This window comes from Haplochromis burtoni, unplaced genomic scaffold (assembly GCF_018398535.1).
Source record: "Haplochromis burtoni strain Fernald_Lab_line unplaced genomic scaffold, NCSU_Asbu1 Contig_35, whole genome shotgun sequence".
Lineage (NCBI taxonomy): Eukaryota > Metazoa > Chordata > Actinopteri > Cichliformes > Cichlidae > Haplochromis > Haplochromis burtoni.
This window is the reverse complement of record NW_024582396.1, coordinates 1843504-1864480: the sequence shown is the minus strand read 5'-3', so window position 1 is coordinate 1864480 and position 20977 is coordinate 1843504. Positions and strand designations below refer to the sequence as shown.

The following is a 20977-nucleotide window of genomic DNA, read 5'->3' as shown; positions in this document are numbered from 1 at the left end:
TTTTGTACGTGGCTTTTAAAATCTTACAAACATGGTGTCTGGATGGCATTACCTTGGCCTCCAGTAACACTGTGAGGAATCTTGGAGTCCAGGATATGTCCATCAACACACGCATTAAACAAATATGTAGGACTGCTTTCTTCCATCTGCTCAACATTGCTAAAATTAGAAACATCCTGTCTCCGAGTGATGCTGAAAATCTAGTTTTGTATGTTTGTTTCTTCCACACTGAGCTTTTATTTTATTTTTTTGTTCCATCCACCTGTTGTGCAAATAATTAAAGAATGCATGTAAGTGTTGGACTTGGAACTTCAGTGTGGTTCTTGAATTTAGAACCTAGATGTGTTAGACTTAATGTGATTACAGTTTGGGAAATGTTACACCCAAGACTACTTATACCCCACTTTCACTCCCAGCACCAGGCTAATGGGTTGGAAATGGAGTGAAAGTGGGTACAGAGAGGATACAGACTGGAGACAGACACGACAACAACACGATCTCCCATTGACTCCTATACCCAAATTTGCATTATCAGTTAACCAGGAAGCGTGTCTGTGGACTGTGGAGACCATGCAGACTCCACACCAAGGTTATAATAGTTAAATAACATGAAACTAGAAAACTAAAGCTAAACGTGAGAGAATCTTTTTAATTACCTGAAATAAAAGTTAAATGAAATGTAAGAAAACAGTAAAAGTAACAAAAAAATATTTTACACTAAGCTAAAATTTGTCAACATGGCCTGCATGAAGATGCTTTGGTGCACTTGTTTCAAAACTATAAGAGCTCACTTTGCAAAATCAACATTTTATGCCGTTTTTTTCCTCCAGCCATGTCCAGTATATGTTCAAGCCTGTCTTATGTTTTTGCATGCAGCTGCCAAAAATATGTCATTTTTACATTGTAGCACCTTCTAATATGTGTCAAATGGACATCTTGGAGTCTGACTAGCACGAGGAGCAACCTTACACAGTATATTATACAATGAACTTCAAGGTTTTTTAGAAGCAGCTAAATTTCCTTAGTGACAAAAGTTCAGTAATTTGTATCTGGATGTTGCACTGAACCCTCCCATCACTCTCTTTTGTCTCCATTCAGGTTTTGATGTCTCCAGCCACAGCAGCGAGGACCAGGAGAGGTGGATCGGAAGGAGGCTGCTGCAGGACACGGACAACAACCGCAGCAAGGAGACAGATTTACAAAAAGGAACAAAGAACTGCACTCCTCCAGGTAAGACAAGATGAAAGAAAGAGGACACCCAAGTGCGCTCCCCCCTCCCTCTCTCCCCGCTTTCTTCTTCCCCAGAACAAAGAGAGGGAGACCAAACCATCCTCACCACTCCCTGTCCCTTCTGCCCACCCCCACATTTTGACTTCCTAATGTGGGGTAACCCAAATTGTGAGGTCAGATGATTTCCCACGAGCGCACGCAGCAGCAGGCGGTGACATTCTGGCTGCCTCAGCGGTTTTCACACTCAGCCTTCGTCACATTTTTTTAGGATCCTGCAGATTTCATTCTCACTCCCTGCACCTAGCTTCCCCTCTCTGTCTCACACCGACTCTCTGTCATTCTTTCCCTTCTTTTTCCCCTCACATTTTTTTTTTCCTGGCAGATTTTAAAAGACAGAAGAAAAATCCCTGTTTCCACGGCAACCTTTTTGTCCCGTCATCGTCGAACATGTGAGGATGCTTCGTTTGTGAAGTTTCAAGTCACTTTTACAAGGCTAGAAATCAGCCACTTGTAATTAGTTTTTCGGCATCACATTAAACTGATTGGAGAAACTAAAGTAGCTGAAAAACTGCAGTTCCTCTAATGGCCACTTGAGGCCGACTCTAACAGTGGGTCAGTCCCCATAGACCCCACATGTTAAAATCCTCCTTTACAGCAGCTTTGAGTTCTCACTTTGTGACAGCTGTATCTCACCTATTTAAAAGACCACAATGAACCCGTGCGTAGATGTTGTTGACACAGACAGCTGGGGGCCATCTTCTACTCTTCAACTCTGCTTTTTGGAGTCACTGAAGAGGGTTTGTGATGTTGGTGCCTTTTAGATATTTATTAACATGACAAGTAAAATGGCTTTTTGTGCAGTGCAGACTGTCCAAGAAGTCTGTGATCCTGTTTTGATGAGTGAAATTCTACTATTTTAATTGTCCATTAGCAGGTATCTGTGTGATTCACATATACGGTCTATGGACAAGTCGACAGCTTTCATGCAAACTATGTGTGACCATGACAACCTGCTAGTGACTAAGGACTAATCACAAGGAGGGTGTTGGTATGACACTGTATACCTCCTTGCAACCAATTTCATGTTAGAGCCTGGCAGCAACCTCCAGCAACTGGTCAGGTGATACACATGTTTCTCTAGTGGCCGGTGGTTTCCAGGGGGTCCCTGACCAGTCTCTAGGACTGTGTAACGGGACCTTAACACTTAATAATAATTTATCCTTTTTTACCATACAGGGTAAAAAAGGATACATTTTTTACCCTAAAGCTAAAAGTTTGAGGCATGGAAACATTGACGAAAGGTGAATGGTGACACAGATGGCAGTAGCTGCTAGCTGTCTGCTAGGTTTTACCTCAGCTACTTGGAGTCACCGAACCAGATCTGTGGACTGTGTTTGTGCTGTTGGTGCCTTTTGAATCATTTTGCAGGCATGTGGCTTCCTGTCGGGTTAGTTATATCAGAAATATGTTCTCTAACGAGGCTAGCATTTAGACTGTTTTTATCCAATGAACTGTCTAATGAAGCGTGCAACACTGCAGCATCCAGCATGCTAAAAATGGGAATTTGACTACAGCCATCTTTCATATACAGTCTGTGGGTGTAATGCATCCTTAGGCAACCTTGTAGTCTCACCATCAGCTTCTCTGTTGCTATTTTTAAAAGTAAATGGACTGAAATGAGACGTTCGGTGCTGCTATAAGTGATGTGGAGAAAGGTGACATTTGTCTCTTACCTTGAGCGGAGACGATTGTCCTCCCTTCAGAGGGTGAGGCGGTCCTTGGTGAGCTCGTTAAGCAAAATGGCCATCATCAATCTCCTTTCTCACCCTCTCAAGGTCGTCACTGTCATCTATAAAGAGAGCCGAGGTCAAGGTTCAACTTATTCCCTTCTCCTGCTGATTATACTGTAGCTGTTCTCCTCTCTCTGCTAAATTTAAAGCTCACGCTCCGGTGGCTTCAGCCCCCAGATTCCTCCTGAGGACAGCAAGGTTTTTGCTAAATAACCTCTATTTTATGAAAGTCTTGCACCATTCTAGTCATTTCTGCTTGAATCTGGATTAAGGCACATTTGGCGTACTCGTATGAGAACTTGTTGAGTCATCCTACATCTGACCTCTGAGTGGAAATTGTTGGCGTGTTTTTGAAAAGTGCAGGATGTGTAGAAGAAGTATAGAAAGCAGTACATGTTTGTATTTTATGATGTATTTTATGTAGATCAGTGACATAGTAAGTAGGGATATGAAGGAGACTTATTTAGTACGCTGTCATGGATGAAGCTGTAGTTTGTGTCCAATTGCAGACCTGCTATTATTGTTCACTGTAGTTTTTTCCAATCATAAGGAATCTCCAAAGAGGACACACCATGTTATTAGCGGTGGGGCGTCGTGCTGTACCTGTGATGTATGTGAAAATAGTCTGCTGAAGGATAAGACGTCTGGCGAATGGCCTCAAGAGTTCACGAGGCTAGCAGTTCATGGTTGCATTAGCATGAAAAACCAGAATCTTCGCCAACTATCGGTGGTCAATTCACACTCTAGGAAATGAAAGCAGCACGTTTTGATGAATAGAAGAATGCAGACTGATGTTAGCCACTTCTGGCACTTATAAATCTGTTACATTAGAAAATTGTTCTGCAGCCCAGATGTGGCTGCTACAACACACCTGACATCTGGCCCATGTTGGGTGGACCTGTGGATGAGGTAAGCCAGCCCGACACATGACTCAAAGTAGTCTGTAAAGGCCCATAGATAAGTATAACTAACTATATCTGCAGGCAGTGCTTGGGCCAAAAAGCCCATAGCTATCTTAGTACTAAGGAGGAGGTGATCACAACCACTCAAGATAATGTTTGTGATTCCAAGTGCCTATCAGAAGCAGCTCATATACAGTAAACTACTGCTCACCTAGCATTCTGGTGGTGGTGGGGGGTAAACAGTCCCAGGAAACAGGATTTCAGTGCAGATGTGAGGTCTCTAATCAGTTCTTATACCAAGCACTTTCTTAAAATGCTTGGTACATCCTTCTCATTCCGTTGTTATACTCCACACCTGAGCCAGTCGTAATAGTGACAGAGCCCGGTCCAGGATCTGAACACAGCTTGATCTTAGTAAGGGGATGCGCCACATGAGTTAGGGTTAGTTAGTTAGCTTGAACATGTTGCCATAACTCCACCACCACCATGTCTCCCTTGACTGATCTCGACAGCCCTACCAAGGAGTTGAAGCAGCACTCCAGATGTTAGCAGGCCTTCCAAACTGGGAAATCTGTCTCATGTTGCTCACCCATTCTTTCTGCTGTTTGTCTTCTGATCCAGGAAGACCGTTTACCTTTCTGCTTTTCCTTCAGAACAAATATAGCACCATTAACGAAGAGACCCTAGCATTGCACTGTGCAGTATTTTGATTTGTACAGTGCTGCACACACCTCTTTTTCTTCACATTTCCTTGGAAAATATTAAATGAGTGCTGCAGTTTCTTCAACACGCTGTGAACTCTCTTGGGCAGCTCTTGTAATTTCTGTTAGTAGTCTTCAGGAATAGTTCTCCGGGTTTATCTTCTGTCAGGATGATTCAACACAATAATGTTAATGTCCGGGCTCTGGGGAAGTTTTTTTCTGTCAGTGTGTTTGGGATCAGCCAGCTTTCACCACATGGTGGTTCAGAATCTGACTTTTCTGTGTTCACAATTCCTTTAATTTTGAAAAGATCTCCAACATCACTTCGTGATCACATCATCAACGTGACAGAGCCTCCACCGTGTTTACAGACGCCTGTAGACGGTCACTGTTGTACCTCTCTCCTGACCAAATCTCACTCCACTGATTTTAAGTCTAGTTCTTATGTCATTTGGGATACCTCCGGCTTTTCTCCGTTTCCTTTCCTGAAAAATGGCTTCTTGAAAGCCACCCTGTCATTGATGATTGATTTCTGATGAGTCTCTATTGAACAGTAGATGGATCAGTAGCTAGATTTGCTGCTATTTCTCCAGAAGATGGCTTTCAGATATTGTTGATCTGTGGTAGGTAGTTTTTAAACTTGATGCGTCTTCTTTTGTAGGCCACTTGTCCAATTAGACATTTTTTGTGATGTTTATGTGTGGACACAAAACTGATTCAATCCTCTGAAATCCTCTGAAAATGGTCAGGTACAAGGAGTTGAGTGAAAATGAGTGAAAAAGTAGACAATGTCTAAAGTAAAGATCTTCAGAAAGCTGAAAAACTATTGTTCAGGACCAGTTTAAGAAATAAAGAAAGTCTGGCTCCTTGGAATTAAAATATAAAGTTGTGAACGGGGGTGCAAAATACAGTATGTTAGCTCCTCTTTGCAACCTGTTGTTGTTTAACAGAGATTAGTGTGCTGCACCAACATTATCCCAAATTACAACTTAGACATCCATCTCACAAATGGTCAGGAAAAGCTGGTTCCTGATAGGTTGGGCTCCACTAAAAACAGCCTGCTGTGGAAAATGGTTTACAGTTTCCAAGAAGTGAATTTAGACCCGTGTCAATGTGATGGAAATGCACTCAGTTCCTTGTCTCTGGGTAAAGTTCCTGTGGTGGAAACTGGGCTCTTCATAACTTACATAGTCTCACATCAAAAGCAAAAATTTCAGCATTTCTGAGGATGAAAAGCAGCTGGTGTTTCCATCCATGTCATTGTGCAACTTTTAATTTACTATCGGGACTGGTTTTATTAACTTCCACTCAAACGGCTAATCAAGTGATCAGCTGGTTTCGTGTGGGATCGTGTAGCAGCTTGCACATGCATTTGTGCACAGCAGAGTGTGTGTGTGAGTTATTTCCACAGCTTGCCACAGTGTACAGTACAAGGCTGGCTGATGAGGAAGTATCCCAACATGAGCTCTGTGTTCTGGGAGGATGCAGCGCGGCAGAGGCACTGACTGATTGTTGCCTGAAATTAGAGACCTGCTGATCAAGTGCTCGAAAGATGATGGAGAGAGAGCGAGAGAGGCCCTCATTTGCTAATTTCCCCTTCCAGCCACACATGAAACAAGCTATCATACTCGTCATTACTTCTCTCTTTGTGATTTTAATTACGAGGACCCCGCTGCTTCTTTTTATTTCAGGCACTTGTTTATGCCTTCTTTCCATCACCACGCCATTTTTTAGTCAAGGGGAAAAAGAAAGGGAAGCACAGCCAGTGGCTGGTAGTAACGTTTGAGAATAATGTGTCACCTTTGGTAATTATTTCTTTGCCCATTTGATCTTTTTGGCCATGCTCTGAAAATATCAAGGAGAGTTTGCCTAGAAAATGTCTGTAGAGAGGTGGCTGTGTGTTTGCTGTGTAGGTGAGAACGAGCAGTCTTATTCAGAACGAGCCCTCTCTGTGCGGCTCCTGACCTTCCTTTTATCATGAAAAACAAGAGTGTTTCATTTTGGTGACTTTGCTGCCCAGATCCAGCCCTTCCATGCATGAATAATGACAGCCAGTCATTGCTGAGTCACTATTTGATTCAAACTAGTCTCAAACTTGCTTCTTGTTTTGGAGGAAGTATTTAATGGCCATGGACTGCATATAAAAGATGAGTTATTGCTTCCTGGTTTGAAAAGTACCTGAATACTTTCTCATGGCCAGCAGGGATCTATGGGAAACCAGGTTTACTGCTCACTCCAATCTGAGGGCCTCCGGAAACAATTTCCTGATGAGTTTCTGCTAGTCTCCCGTCTTACTGCTTAAGACTTTGACCTCTTTCTCTTCACATTTGGTTTCCAAACATCACAACAACAAAAAAGCTTAGCTCAATGCTGTAAGCAGGACCTTACTAACCAATGGCTTATATGGGGTTGTGAAGGTAGCAGTCAAAGCTGATGTCCAGACATCCCTCAGCCACTTTTTCCAGCTCTTCTAGGGCAACACAAAGACATTCCCAAACCAGCCGAGAAACATAATCTCTCCGGTGTGTCCTGGCATAGTGCTGAGAGGAGACCCTGCCCGAAACACCTCACCTAAGAGGCGTTCAGATATCCAAACACCTCAATTGCCTCCTTTTGATGTTGATGAATATGGGTTCTACTCAGAGTCCTCCCAAATAACCAAAGCGTATTTCTTCTGCTTGTATCTCCACTCTATTTCTTTGGTAACAGCTCAAGAGCTTAGTTAAGGTTAGGAATGTGGACTGACCAGATTGACACCTTTTTCAAAACCTCAACATCTCAAGGATACTTGCGGGTGAGTGGGAGTTCAACTAGTCAACTAGTGTTTTGGGGTTACTGGAAATACTTTCTCACTTCACTTTTTTAACAGCTCATTCATCCGGATTTAAGTATTAAGTTTGGGGTGTGGCTCCTCTGATTAAATATGGCTCGACACAGGCAGCTGTAGCCTCTACCATGGATAAGACCAGGCAGGATTGAAGGAGGTCTCCACTTAGAGACCATCGAGTACAAAGTATTTTACTTTGATGCCCCTACACCTATAGAGGAAAAGAAGAAAAGTCCACCTTAGAAGAAGTAAATGGGCAACGATTATCCGCAGTAAATCTGAAAAGATGTACGTTTTAAGCTCACGGCCACGAACCCGCACGCTCACATGCACTTCATCATGCAAAAACATCCCCACAGCTTTTCCTTCAGTTTGCAGCACATTAGCAAACAGATTGCTTAATGTAACCCCCCTGAGCATCTCTGTGTACAGTAGCATTGGCTGTGTGATTAGACAGAGCGTCTGGGTACCCCGTACACGTGACTGCTCTCTCCAGGGGTCTTTCCCCGGTGGCTGTTATTAAAGTTCCTCTCCACTCAGCTCAGCTCAGCTTCAACGCAATGCTCCATTTTAGGAAAGGAGGTTGCTATGACTTAATCAGGGCTTCCCTGTGAGAAATGTGCTGTGTGTGTGTAGATGAACTGTTAAGAATAGTATTGATTAATGCGAGGGTGCTGGCCCTGGATTCAGCAGCGAGGAGGAGAGGGTGTGCTGTTTTGCTTAGCGTGTATGTTCACAGATGTGCACATACATACACAGGGGGCTGCAGGATGCCCTCACTTCACGTGGGCATCCTGCAGCTTCCTCCCCATGTGCCAGAGGTAACTGAGTAAGCATCACCACAACACAGCTGATGAATTAATCAAGGCAGAATCCAGTGATTTCTCCTTTAATGTCTAACAAAAGCCCTCCAATCAAAAGCAAAACTGACCCAAAGAGGAGTGATTTCCTCAGAGAAATCCATTGTTAAAATTACATTAATAACTGTGAGTGGGTTGCATATTAACAGTTGCAGATGGAGGCAAAGTTCTTTCATAACTGCCTAATGTGCAGATTGGGAAAGTCATCTTGTCTTGTTATTGCAGGAGCTCCGTGCTCGGGGGAATAAGACCAATCCATCACAGCAATTAGCTGAGCAGAAACTACCCTCCACATCAGCTCCTCCTGGTTCTCCCTCACTCTGCTGCTCCTGCACCTACAAAACCCATCCAACGTTACATTTCATGCTGTTTTCCTCTCACTTTGATTGTGTTCATCCGCTCGCCACGTGTGGAGGAAATCTTACTCCTGCTGAATTATAGAGCTCAGGTTGTTTGCCAGCAGCGAAAGCGACTTGACACACCTTTAAAGATTCATCCTGCTGGTTGTGACTGCGACTGAGCAATGTTGAGGCTGTTTCCTGAGCCACGAACATCCCTCTTTACTGTCGTGCTCCCAAAGCTCCCACGTAAAGTTTTGCTCTGAACAGCACACTGGGTGTACAAATAAACTTCTTACCGAGCTGTTGGTTCTTTGATATGCTTCAGTTGTTAAAGTTTGGGTATTTTGGATAAAAGCTAACAGAAAATAAGAAAAAGTCCTGGACTTGAATCCTGATGTTGTAGTTAAAGTGTTGCTGTTTTACATCCACAGGACGCCAGGAGACTTTTAAGGGTTTTTGGTGCTCTGGGGTAGATCCTGAAGTCACTGCGCATATTACAGATCTCATCTGGCCTATTAAAACCTTGGGATCCATCAAATATACCTGGAAATAGCAGCTGGAGGAAAGGATGTCAGGAATACCATGTTTAGCTGCTGTCGCTGTGGGACTATTGGGATGGATGGATGGAATTCCCTAATAAAGAAAGTACTTCTCCCTCATTTTAAATTGGTGTGACACTAACAAAGACTCCTGGTTTGCAGTAAATTTAAAAACTGACTTCTGTGGAGACAGTTTTGAAGCCAGGCGGCGTGTATGTGCCACACAGCAGCACCTAAAAGATTAAAAGAACAGAGAGTGTTTGATAAGGTGTTTGATTTGCTTTATGGGGATGAATATTTCAATCTGTCAGATTGCCTTTTCTGAGGATGAGCTCTTCACACAGAGATGCCAAGCGACCAGGAGGCTTTGATGATGACTGACAGATCCACGGCTCCCGAATGGTAGAGCTGGCAGTTTCAGCTCTACCAAGGGAAGCATTTGTAAACAGCTAAACTGAATTATTGTCCTACTGAAAGAAAGAGAAGTGATTACACGTAAACATAAATAACAGATGGATGTACAGCTGATTATAAAGTCCTGTCTGTTCATAGCTTTGAAACATCAGCCAGTGAAAACTGTATCTGGTTCCTTACATGTAAAATGCTGGAGATTAACTGCTGATTGAAAGGACGTGTGTGTGTGTGTGTGTGTGTGTGTGTGTGTGTGTGTGTGGGTTTCTGTGTGTGTGTCAGTCATATCTCCATGTGGCCCAAAAATTGGAAGTTTATTATACTTATGGGGACCAAAATCCTGGTCCCCATAAGTTTGAAGACATTTTTGAGACTCAAAATGTGGCTTTAGTGACGGGGTTACACGTGGTTATGGTTAGGCTTAGAGTAGGGTTAGGGTTAGACATTCATTTTTGATGGTTAGGTTTAGGGAAAAAACAGGACATCAGAATATATCGTCAGAAATAAATACATCATTAAAATCACAAGTGTCGACATCATCAGATAAAAGGCTGATGTGCTGCCTCGGACCTTCGTATGGTTACTTGAAAAAGCCTGAACAAGAGTTTAAACAAAGTAAAGTTGTAAAACAGTTCTACCTAAGTCATAGTACAAATGTACTTTTACTATACTATGTACTATATAGTATTATCTACTATACTGTGATCCAAAACCCCCAAATCGCATATACTTAATATACAACTATACATGCATCTAAAGCATAAATAATTCTGATGCACAATCATATAAATATACTGTTTGTTCAATTGGTTAAAATGAATTTATATAAATGACTGTTGCAGCTCAAGATGATCGTAATCAAGGAGATGCTGCTAACTATAAATAATAATACAGTGTGTTATATTTTTGCATTTATATTTTTAAAATCTACAGAGTAACAAGGAAAGTAGTAAAAAGCAGAATAACATAGAGCAGTAAATGTAGTGAGTTTAAAAGGTCCTATCGCTGCTCTTTCAGGCTTTTGTGACCAAGCCTGAAGTCATTGTGGACCAAGATGAAATATTTTTAACTTGCACAGATGCAGATTGACATCATGTGGCACCAATTCAGTGAAAAAAAGTCTTTGCATAGACTTTGAATGTAAATGTGTTGCACCGAAACTTCACGTCACATTTGTGGTGAATGCACACCAAAGACCCTGCCTTTATTTAGTCTTTCTGGGACTGAAACACAATGAATGCATGATATTTAATGTAAAGGCAGGACTGTAAGGAGCTTGGAAAGAGAACCGACTCTACTTCTTTGAGTTTCTTAAAGACGTTTCAGCTGAGAAGCTTCTTCAGTTCTAAAACCAAATGCTGGAGAGTTCCAGGTGTTTAAACCTTAGTGGGAGTTGTCCCTTCACACCAACGATTGTATCTCATCACGTCAGCCAAGGTGTGAAAACCTCAGCAGAGGTTTTGGGTGAAACCTTGCCTCAACCTATAAGGTGATGTATTGTGTCGTAAGCTCCGCCCTCTGTTCAAGGATGGTTGTTCACAGCGGACATAGATGGCCTCTTTCAGTCCTCTTTCAAGCCATCTGTATTATCCATCCAAAATGTGAACATTGGCATCCTGGAAAAAGTGACCTTTATCCTTCAGATGCAGATGCAAAGGTCGCTGTCTTGAGAATGCCAATGTTCAGATTTTAGATGGAGAAGACAGACGGCTTGAAAGAGGACAGAAAGAGGGTGATTTTCAAACTGAGCATCAGAATGGGAAAGAAAGGTGATTTAACTGGATTGCTGTGGTTGTTGGTGTCAGACAAGCTGGTCAGTATTTCATACTGTATTTCATACTCTTCAGGGCAGGGATAGCTCAGTAGGTAGAGTGGCGGCCCCATGATCGGAAGGTCGGGGGTTCGATTCCCTTGAACAGCTACCCTGAGGTACCCCTGAGCAAGGTACCGTCCCTACACACTGCTCCCCGGGCGCCCAATGGCTGCCCACTGCTTCACTGAGTGAATGGGTTAAATGCAGAGAGGGATTTTCCCCACGGGGACCAATAAAGTACACTTTCTAATAAACTGCTGATCTTGCAGAACCATCTCTGTGACTTTCAGATAATCGTCCAAAGAAGAGAAAGTGTCCAGTAGAATGGCCAAACCGATTCAAGCTGACATGAAAGCAAAAGTAACACAATTCACACAGCGTCAGCAGAACTGCACAGCACAAGACTGGAAAAAGGTTGCCTAAATAACAGTAAAGAGAATAAAGGAGCTATTGAAGCACGTTTCTAAATACTTAGAGAATTTGATGGCTTCCGTGCAGAAGCTTCTGGGTGACTTCACTCAGTTAGAAACCCTCCAAAGCAAAGCTGACTAATTTGACCACAGCACATCTAATGCTTTCACTGTGTTTTTTTTAACTGCTTGTGAAACTCTACCTGTTTTTATCGAAACCCGGAGCTCGTTTAAAAAACCACAAAGTCCACACAGAAGCGTCCTGGCAGGGTTCAGACCCTTGACCTGTTTCCTTTGAGACAACTGTGCCAACCACTGATCCACCGTGCTGCCTGTTGTGTTATTAACGGCAGAAATGTGCTATAAATTGAAGTAAAGGAGGTAAAACACCGCGAGATGCCACATGTAAACTGACTTAAACGTCAATGAGATCAGGACTGCGGAGAGGTTCTGCCTGTCGAAGTGTCCAGCAGTTTACTGAAAACTGTCAAAAGTGATTTCCTTCACGCTTCCTCACAGGCGTGAAGCAGTGAACTTGATCTGAGCTTTTGTTTGTTTACAACAAAAATTCCTCAGGGTACCTTTAATATTAGATAACATCTGCCTCCGATGGGAAATGAAGTGACACACATCTGTAATGCAAGACAGTCAATAAAGCAGAGTAATAAAAGACCCCCCAACCAACAGAATATTTACTGTACACTCAGCTGATTATGTTAATATACTGTCGAGAAAACCCGGGTGAGTCAGATTGTAATTAAAAATGAATAAAAAGTGTTAAAAAGATTCAAGAAGTGAAGGAAAAGTGCAGACGGTGTAAATGTGAAAGTTATTGGTCTCTAACTTTGGATGCAGTACTGTGTCGCCACAGATGTGAAAAGATTTTCTATTCAAAGCTAAGCTGCCCTCCTGCTGAGGTAATGGGAATGTGGGTACAATCTCCTCCTCCAGTCACTCATAAGAAAAATGTCAGCACAGAACTAAAACTCTTCAGATGTTGTTCTCGTGGTGCCTGCAGGTTTATCGAGAGAGGACGAGGGTTGTGGTGAAGCTGCAAACACGTGTCCCCTCTCCAGTGACTGATCACAGGAGTCAACCTGAATCTCAGAGTCTGTTGCCTTTCGTATGTACGTGTTGTCAGTTACTGTATGAGTGGAGTTTGAATCGCTGCTCTCATTCATCTGATCTAAATGCAGCAGTTTTGCCATTTTTGTTCCACAGAGATGAGTCACGAGGAGGTAAGCTCCAAACAGACTGAACCTAACCAGCTCGCTGGGCCGCCTGTGTTTCCATGGTGATATACACTGTTTAACAGTGAGTCACCGTCAGTATGCCCAAACTTTGCACCGTGTTTGCACGGATTGATCTCGTTGACGTGACATGAAGGGATGACGCTGGATTTGGCTATTTTAGAAACCGCAGGAACCAAAAACTTTCAGCTGGTGCCACCTCAGTGAAGAGATCTTCTGTGCCAGAGCTGATAATTGGCGCCTTCACAGAAACCGCCTTTGAGATTACACCATCATCTTGTGATTTCTTGTTTCTTTTTTTTTTTTTTGCATCAGCTTTATACAATACATACTGATAAAAAGTTTCAAGAGCACATCCATGAAATCACAAGCCTTTGTGGATTTCAATATGCCCACAGACAGTTTAAATGGTGGGCGGAGCCACTGTGACATCACCCATTGGTTTGTGAAATGCTGTTTCAAAACCGAGGAGGAGCAAAATCAGCTGATCTCAATGCCAGCCTACGTCAGCTGATGGCTCAGGTGATATGCTTTACCCTGCCTGCAGCTGCTGCACATCTGCAAACCACTTTGCAACCCTACACCCCCTCAGCTGTTCCTATTCATGCTGCTTCAGACTCAGTCAGAAATGTTCTCGCTGCTGGGACGAGCAGGTCCCAGAGCAGACCCACAAAGCCAAATATAAATTACTGCAGCCAATATTCTTTTGATTATAGTGGTCCTGACTGACTTGCAGCTTCATTTCAGCTGTGCTGGCATCGTTTCTAACCGTAATAACAGCTTTGTACTCGCCAAGTTAATCACTGAGATCTGAGAGGACAGTAACAACAAACAAACAAACACGAGCTGCTGGGTTTACTTCAAGAAATCATTTATTTCAGTCCAGTGCAGACTTTTTATCGTAAGGGATGATGGTACAGTGGTGATTTTTGCAGCAGATTAAAACTAAAAAGGTGATTTGTTTCCCAGCTTGTAAAACCTCTGATGTTTTTTTTAACTCTCGTCACTTCATGATGGGCTCTGATGAATTATTGCAAAGGGAACTTGTTTTTGGGTTTGATCCATCAGTTACCTGCTGAACTAAATCAGAGAGAGCCTGACGCAGCTTATCTTATTAATGCAGCAGAACCTCACTCGTGAGTGTGCGTTGTCTTGCTGAGTGATGCTGCATCACTGTTTGTTGAGCCTGATTTTTACTAATGCTTATATTATATTTCAGGATGTATTCTTTAATTGTAACAGCAGGTTTAAGGTGAGGATATTATTCCATCCTCAAGAAATACATCAACTTAAAACATAGCTATAGCAGAATAAATATAGAGGCATTTGTTATTAATACAAAGATTTGTCATGCTCAGACCATGCATGCCTGTAATATAAGTGTGTGTCTGTGTTTGTGTGTGTAGATGTTTGTGGAGACACTGTGTTCATGCTACAAACAACGCAGGAAGGGACAAAAAGCAGGAGCCCTTAAATGTCACACATTGCTCAGCACAATAACCACGCTCACGACATGCGATGTGTCAGCCCACATCATCGTCGCCCACTGAGCATGTGCAGAACAGGCCCCAAGCTCTCCATGTGCGCTCAGCGTACACGCGGGATGTACGGGAGGATGAGCCCTTACGTGTCCCCATGGGTGGGAATGAAACTTTAATCGTTTGTTTCTTTATTTCGTTGTTTCGTGCCGCGATGCCTCTGCCTGTTGTCCTCGTGAGTGCGAGATTCCATTAGAGCAGGTGACAGCGACCGTCACTCCTCTTCGTCCTGTGTCATCATTACACTCTTCCCAACCTCAGTCAACTTAAACTCCCAGAATGCCTTGCTCCAAGTCATATGGTGCAGCAGCTAAAGTTAGGCAGCTATTTTAAGGATCTGTTTTGCATTTAAAAATGTTTTCTCGTTCTCACCCTTCCAGTTTTTTCTGTCACAACAGAGATGCAACGGTTAAAGGCACATTTCAGTGTTTTAGTGAGATCGAGCACACTGCTCTCCTACAGAGAGCTTCACAACCCTGAGCTGTTTGCATTTGAAAGAGATGACTGTGTTTACGCTACAGCTGAGCGGCTGTGCATTTCACAGTAAATATTAGCCCTTTTTTTTTGTTTTTTTGTCAGACGATTGAGCCACGCATCAGTGATCTTATTCCCTTCAACTGAAAACAAATATGTGTTCATGCCAGCTGTGACATGGTTAGTTTTTTCCCCTCTTTTATTTAGAGATTTCTCCAAAGAATAGCTGAAAGACAAAGCTGATCAGATGGCATGTGTAGCAGTCTGTCTCCGCTCGCGGCGTGCTCCGTGTGGAGTATCTCGTGCAGGAGGCGGCACACAGGATGGCCACTCTCGCCAGCTGTGAATACACTGGACTGTTACCCTGAGCTATTCTCACATCAGCTCAATATCACATCACACAGATGATCTTTTTACGATTCTTGCAGTTTGAAGGGATGTTATACTGTCATTACTGTTATTATTTTACAACTTCTATTCTTCTGGCTGTTTGTAAAATATGAAATGTTTTAATGCCATTATAATAAAGATAGAAAATCACACAACTAAAGGATAAATTATCTGCTCTTAGGCTCTCCTAACAAAAAGCACTTTAAAAAATAACTCCAGTAGGACTTGACCTTTAAACTTTGTAGCACAAACGCTTCTTCCTTCATACATTTGTTTAACTGCTTATCTAATTCAGCCATAAAAGGCTAGCATGTATCCCAGCTGTCATAGCGTGAGAGGCTGGGTGCATCTGGGCAGGTCGACCACAGGGCTGACACAGTGAGAAAAGAAAAACGTTCTCACCTACAGCCAATCAACCCAGAGAACCCAGAGAGAACCCACACAGGCACCAGCAGAACATGCAAAGTCCACACAGAAAAGCCTCAGCTGGCAGGTTTGAGCCAAGATCCTTTTGCTGTGAGGCGACAGTGCAATGAAATCATTGTGTGCCTGTTATGCTTTTATTTTAGATGCATTTCCCTTTTTGTTTAACCAGAATAATACACCAGAATGAGGTCTCGTGCTGGGTTGAAAACGTCAGGGTACCAGTTTATACATTGGGAAAAACTGTACACCTGCTCTGCATCACGTGTTTTCTCATGACCACATTTATTTCCACTACGTTTTGCAGTCGTTGCAGGACTCTCTTGTGGGTTTTTTGTTCTTTTTTGCATTATTTCCTCTTCAGTGTGGTCAGTGCATGGGTGGTGCTTGTGTGTGTTTTGTCTTTGTTGCACAAAATTAAAGAAAGGTTCCCATGAAGAAGTTCTGACTGACTGATGATGGAATATGTATCATGTGATTGTTTGTTACCGTCTGGTATCGCTGTCAAATTTCCTCTTTATTCAACATCATAACTTCTTGTTGTAACTCTTCTCTAATCATGTTCCTGTAAAGGTTGAGCCATCTTATCTTTGTTTGCAGATGTTAAGAGTTCATGTTTTTGTTCACTGTTCACTTTTTTTGTGGTTTTCAAATTGAGCAGAAATTTCTTGGGTTGTCGAAGTCAAGAATTCACATGATCATTTGTAAAGTATCGTGAATCCGTTTCTGATGAATCTGTCTGTATTCGTGAGTCATATTCTACAAGGGACTTTATTCATGCAGTAATCACTCAAAGTAACCCCGTATAGGTGTGGCGGTCTCTCACGTTTCTTGAGCTGAATCATTCCCTGCTGATTGGCATTCTTGTGAAGTTTTGCGAAATAATGTTGAAGCGATCTCCCTCTATCAATTCAGAAGTCTCATGAATGTTTTTTGTGGCTGTTGTGGTCACATTGAAACAGCCACACGCTGTCCTGGATTGTTCTGCATGGTTGAGGATGTGGTAGAGTCCCAGAAGTGCTGTTTGAGGTAACAATATGCACTACTTTAAAAACATAAACACATTCACACCAGAACAGCAAGTGCTGAGCTGAAAACAAGCCTAAAGCAAAGGTAGAAACCTACCAGCTCTACTCCAGCTTTACCCGTTTACTGAACCCAAACTGTGCACCTGCTCATCATCACAGTTTTATTTCATTTTTTTTAAACTGGCCACCTAATCTTTTAGTCAAACAGGAACAACTCAGTTTAGACTCCTTCTTCGGTCCTCACTGCAACTATAGGCCGGTGTGAGTCTTTACTCTACATACATGTGGCTAAGACCAAACACCTGTTGACTGGTTTACAGAGGAGGCCCCCGTACTCTGTCTGATTATAGTGAGTCTGTGGCAGTGCAGCAATATAAAAAGTCAAACCAGGGATTGTTCTTTCCAATGAGTCAGTGCTTTGATTTTCTATGACTCACTTTTTGCTTGTCTTTAAAACTGTATCTTTAAAGGAGCAAATTGGTGAGGAATGTTTAAGATCAAAAACCGGGGTTTTGAGTTTATGGACTTTGAATGCTTATTAATAATTTTCTCTAATTTTCTCTTTGTTTGTTTAAATTTTCACTGTCACCTCTTTACAGAACATAACTAGAACTTATAACTAGAGTTTCTTAGTTTGATCAGTTTTTCTCTGTTTTCTTTTTGTGTCTTTTCTCTGTGTTTCGTTGATTTCTGTGTCTTGGTTAGTTTTCCTGTTTAGTTTTTGTTACTTAATTGCTTGTCTTCTACGGCTGGTGTTGTTTTGCTTTTACCCCTATGATTGCGTTGATTGTGTGCACCAAGAGGTTAGCAAAGAAAAAGTGGGATATAATGAAGAAAATAGGAGTACTGGGCAAAAGGAAAAGGTTTATAGTGTGTTGTATTTGAGACTGGAATACTAGGGAAGAAGAAAAAGATGGAAGGAGTACTTTGAGCAAGTGTTGAATGAAGACAATGAGTGAGGAGGATGGATGGAGGAGAGTTAGTGAGTCAGGAGAACTGAGCATTAGTACGGTGGAAGTTGGGTGTAGTAGCGGAGAAGATGTGCTGCTCTTCACACCTCTCTGTGGAGTGAGTTAGTGGGGAATTCATTAATGGCATTTTTACGTATTATTCATCTTCGGTGCAGCTCTGCAGACTTGCTAATGGAGATCAACTGAGGAATTATTCTGCATAAAATTGTCACCTTAGTAACCATGTAAACGTTTTGCTAAATGACAGTCTGATCAGAGTGAATAATTCATTGTGCAACAAAGTGAGAAAAACACACAGGTTACAGACTGCAGAGGATTTCACTTATGCAACAAAATATCACAAAATCTTGTCATCGGAGTCTTTACATCATCGGTACTATACAGGTCAACGGATGTTTAGGATGGGTTTCACAGCTTCCAACAACTGCTCACTCTGTCAAGGCAACACACCTGACAATCACATCCACGCTCTTTGGTTCTGTCCACCAGTTCAGAGACATGTGAAGACTTATCAAAGTTTAAATGTCATTTCAGACACTGAATGTTGGGGTGGGTGTAGTTTTTCCTCTGCGGTGGGGTCGGGTGTCCCGCCCCATGCTCTGTGGTGCTGCTGCTGTGGGCACCCCTCTGGAGGAGCATGGGCCCCCTGCCCTTGGTGGATTCCCGGGAATGGGGGTAACGATCGGGGTCAGCGGGGGAGCTGGGAAGGGGTATGGTGTTGCTGCCCACCTCTCAATTTTAAATACATGTAGACATTGAGGGTTCTTAGGAGGGGCCGTGGGATGGTCTGCTTGTCTCCACCCCAGAGTAAAGGGAACCATCTCCTGGGTCTGCAGACTGGTTGGCCCTCTGGGGGTGATGGTACCTGGACCTGGGGGTATAGAGTATGTGTGGGGAGTGTGGGTGGGCGTACAATGTTCATTTCTGTGTGTCTTTGTATATTTGTGGATGAGGATGAGAATGCATGTTTGTGTCTGTGTCTATATTTCAGGTCAGGTGTTAGACTCCACCTCTCTTGGAACATCTCAGACCCCCCCCCCCAAACGTGTAGGGGCCTATCTCCTCTCACCACCCTCCCTGCGGATGCCCCCACCTGCTGGTGCGTTGGTGGTTCTCTGTGGGTTGGATGCTCTAGTATGTACTGGCTCACTCCTGGTGGCTGCTTGGCGGGGACTGGCCCCTTGGCTCTGTCGGGCCCCTTTGGGGGTGTGGAGGGCCCTCAGATCTTGGTTTTTTGGGCCGAGGCTTGTTTTCTTTTGGGTTGTTGGCTGGTCACCACAGCCCCCTGTGGCTTCTGCACCATGGTTGCTGGGTGATATCTTCGTATGTTTAACTCTATAAAAGGATTTCTTTTTTTATTTCAAACTAATTTTCACAGTGAATAAAAATTGGGACCATACAAGACTCAAGTCTTAGTGTCCTGGTTGAAAGTCATGTGGGCTGGAAACAGTCATTACACTTGCACTGGTAGGTAGAAGAAGAAAAAAAGATGATATGATTCTTGAGCTGGAGGACGTTTTGGTCCATTTAATTAACACGGACAGGATTTGGTCCAGATTTGGTCCAGACAGCAGGCTGTCCATGTTGGGCTGAACGATTTAAGCAGATTCTTTTAAAAAAGGAGAAAAATGTGTGGCCAACTGCCACACTTCTTAGTTCAAAGAGGATGGAGTTCCCACCTTGGGTTGGAATGAGTTGCCTCCGTGTGTCGAGGAGTTCAAGTATCTCAGGATCTTGATCACAAGTGAGGGAAGAGTGACGGGCAGGTTGGTGTCTGTAGTGATGTGGTCACGATAAGGGAACTGAGTGTCGAAAAAATGCTGAAAGAATTGAGTTTCCTCCAAGAGGTGGCTGGGCTTTCCCTCAGAGATAAGGTGATGGTCTAAACCTCAGCCTTTCAGGAGGTTTAGACCATGGAGATCTGGCTCTCCAACATCGAGATCGAGACCTAGCCACACATTCATCACTTAAGTAGGCGATACTTCATCACCTGCTGCTGGTCTTTGTGGATTCAGCCAACTGAATGCAACAAGATATAGACAGATGTTACATGAGCCATCGTGGCTCAGTTTCCAGTATGAGCATCAACACCTTAAATTCAGTTTGATGTCTGCTACCCATGATGCAACACTGACCATGAACATCACAGCTGGTCTGCACCAGTGAAACAGACTGCTTTCCTGCAAACTTCACCACAGCGTTGCAAACTAACCAGTGTTGCCTACGAAAACTGACCGATCCTTTTCATGCACACTTTGAACAACAAAAAAGTTTGTTTTCATGATTTTTCACAATATGAATAAAACCTTCATGCACATGTTCAAAAACCACTCAAATGAATGAGAACATTACATGAATGAATTTACAGTTTAGCAAATGTCAGTGAGCCGTTCCTACTTTTAAAAATAGTCTGTTTTGAAAAAAAGGTCAGGAGTAGAAAGTACAGATATTTACTTTAAAATGTCAGCAAAGTACAAAGTATTTGTTCTTCGTTGCTTCCTTAGAGTTTCCCAGTATTAGCTGGAGGTGTTTGAGGGAAACAGTCTGAACATCGATTGCTGCTCAAATTAGGAACCAAAGCTTAATAAAAGCCAGAATTGAAGAACTTGCTCACTAGAACAGTAAAGTAATCCAAACAGGCAGCAAAACTCAAATGTTACAAGAAAAACTCGAGTTAGTGTTTGTGTTCTTCTGGATATAAACTAAACAGAAATCTCTTTGGGTCAAATTTCTTACAATTTTGCACACCGAGGGAGAAAAAGTACAGATAACTCAACGTGAGTAAACTCCAAAAATTTGTATGAATTAAGTCAAGCAAATGACCTCGCCAGCTGTTTGTTCATGCTGTCCATCTGCTCTCTGGTCTGTGCTGCTCTGCTGCCTCTCAGTCTGTCATTTCCACACACACAGAAATCCTCTCTTCAGCCTTGGCTCCAGAGGTCAGTCAGGTCTGTACCAAACTGTATAATATGCTCAGTCATCAGAACAGCAAAACAGCATCTGCACACACACACAAACACACGCGCACACGCAGTGCACTTCAATCCAAATGGGAGCCTGGCATTCAAATATCCGAATT

General features: G+C 42.8%; 1 protein-coding gene across 1 annotated transcript in view; it reads left to right on the top strand.

Moving 5' to 3' along the window:
* LOC102307382 (sodium/potassium/calcium exchanger 3) overlaps window positions 1–20977 on the top strand; it is a 68043-nt gene that overhangs the window by 16180 nt on the left and 30886 nt on the right. Inside the window, exon 3 of the mRNA XM_042219610.1 lies at window positions 1099–1230. Coding sequence (XP_042075544.1) covers window positions 1099–1230 — 132 coding nt within the window. The remainder of the gene's footprint in view (window positions 1–1098; window positions 1231–20977) is intronic.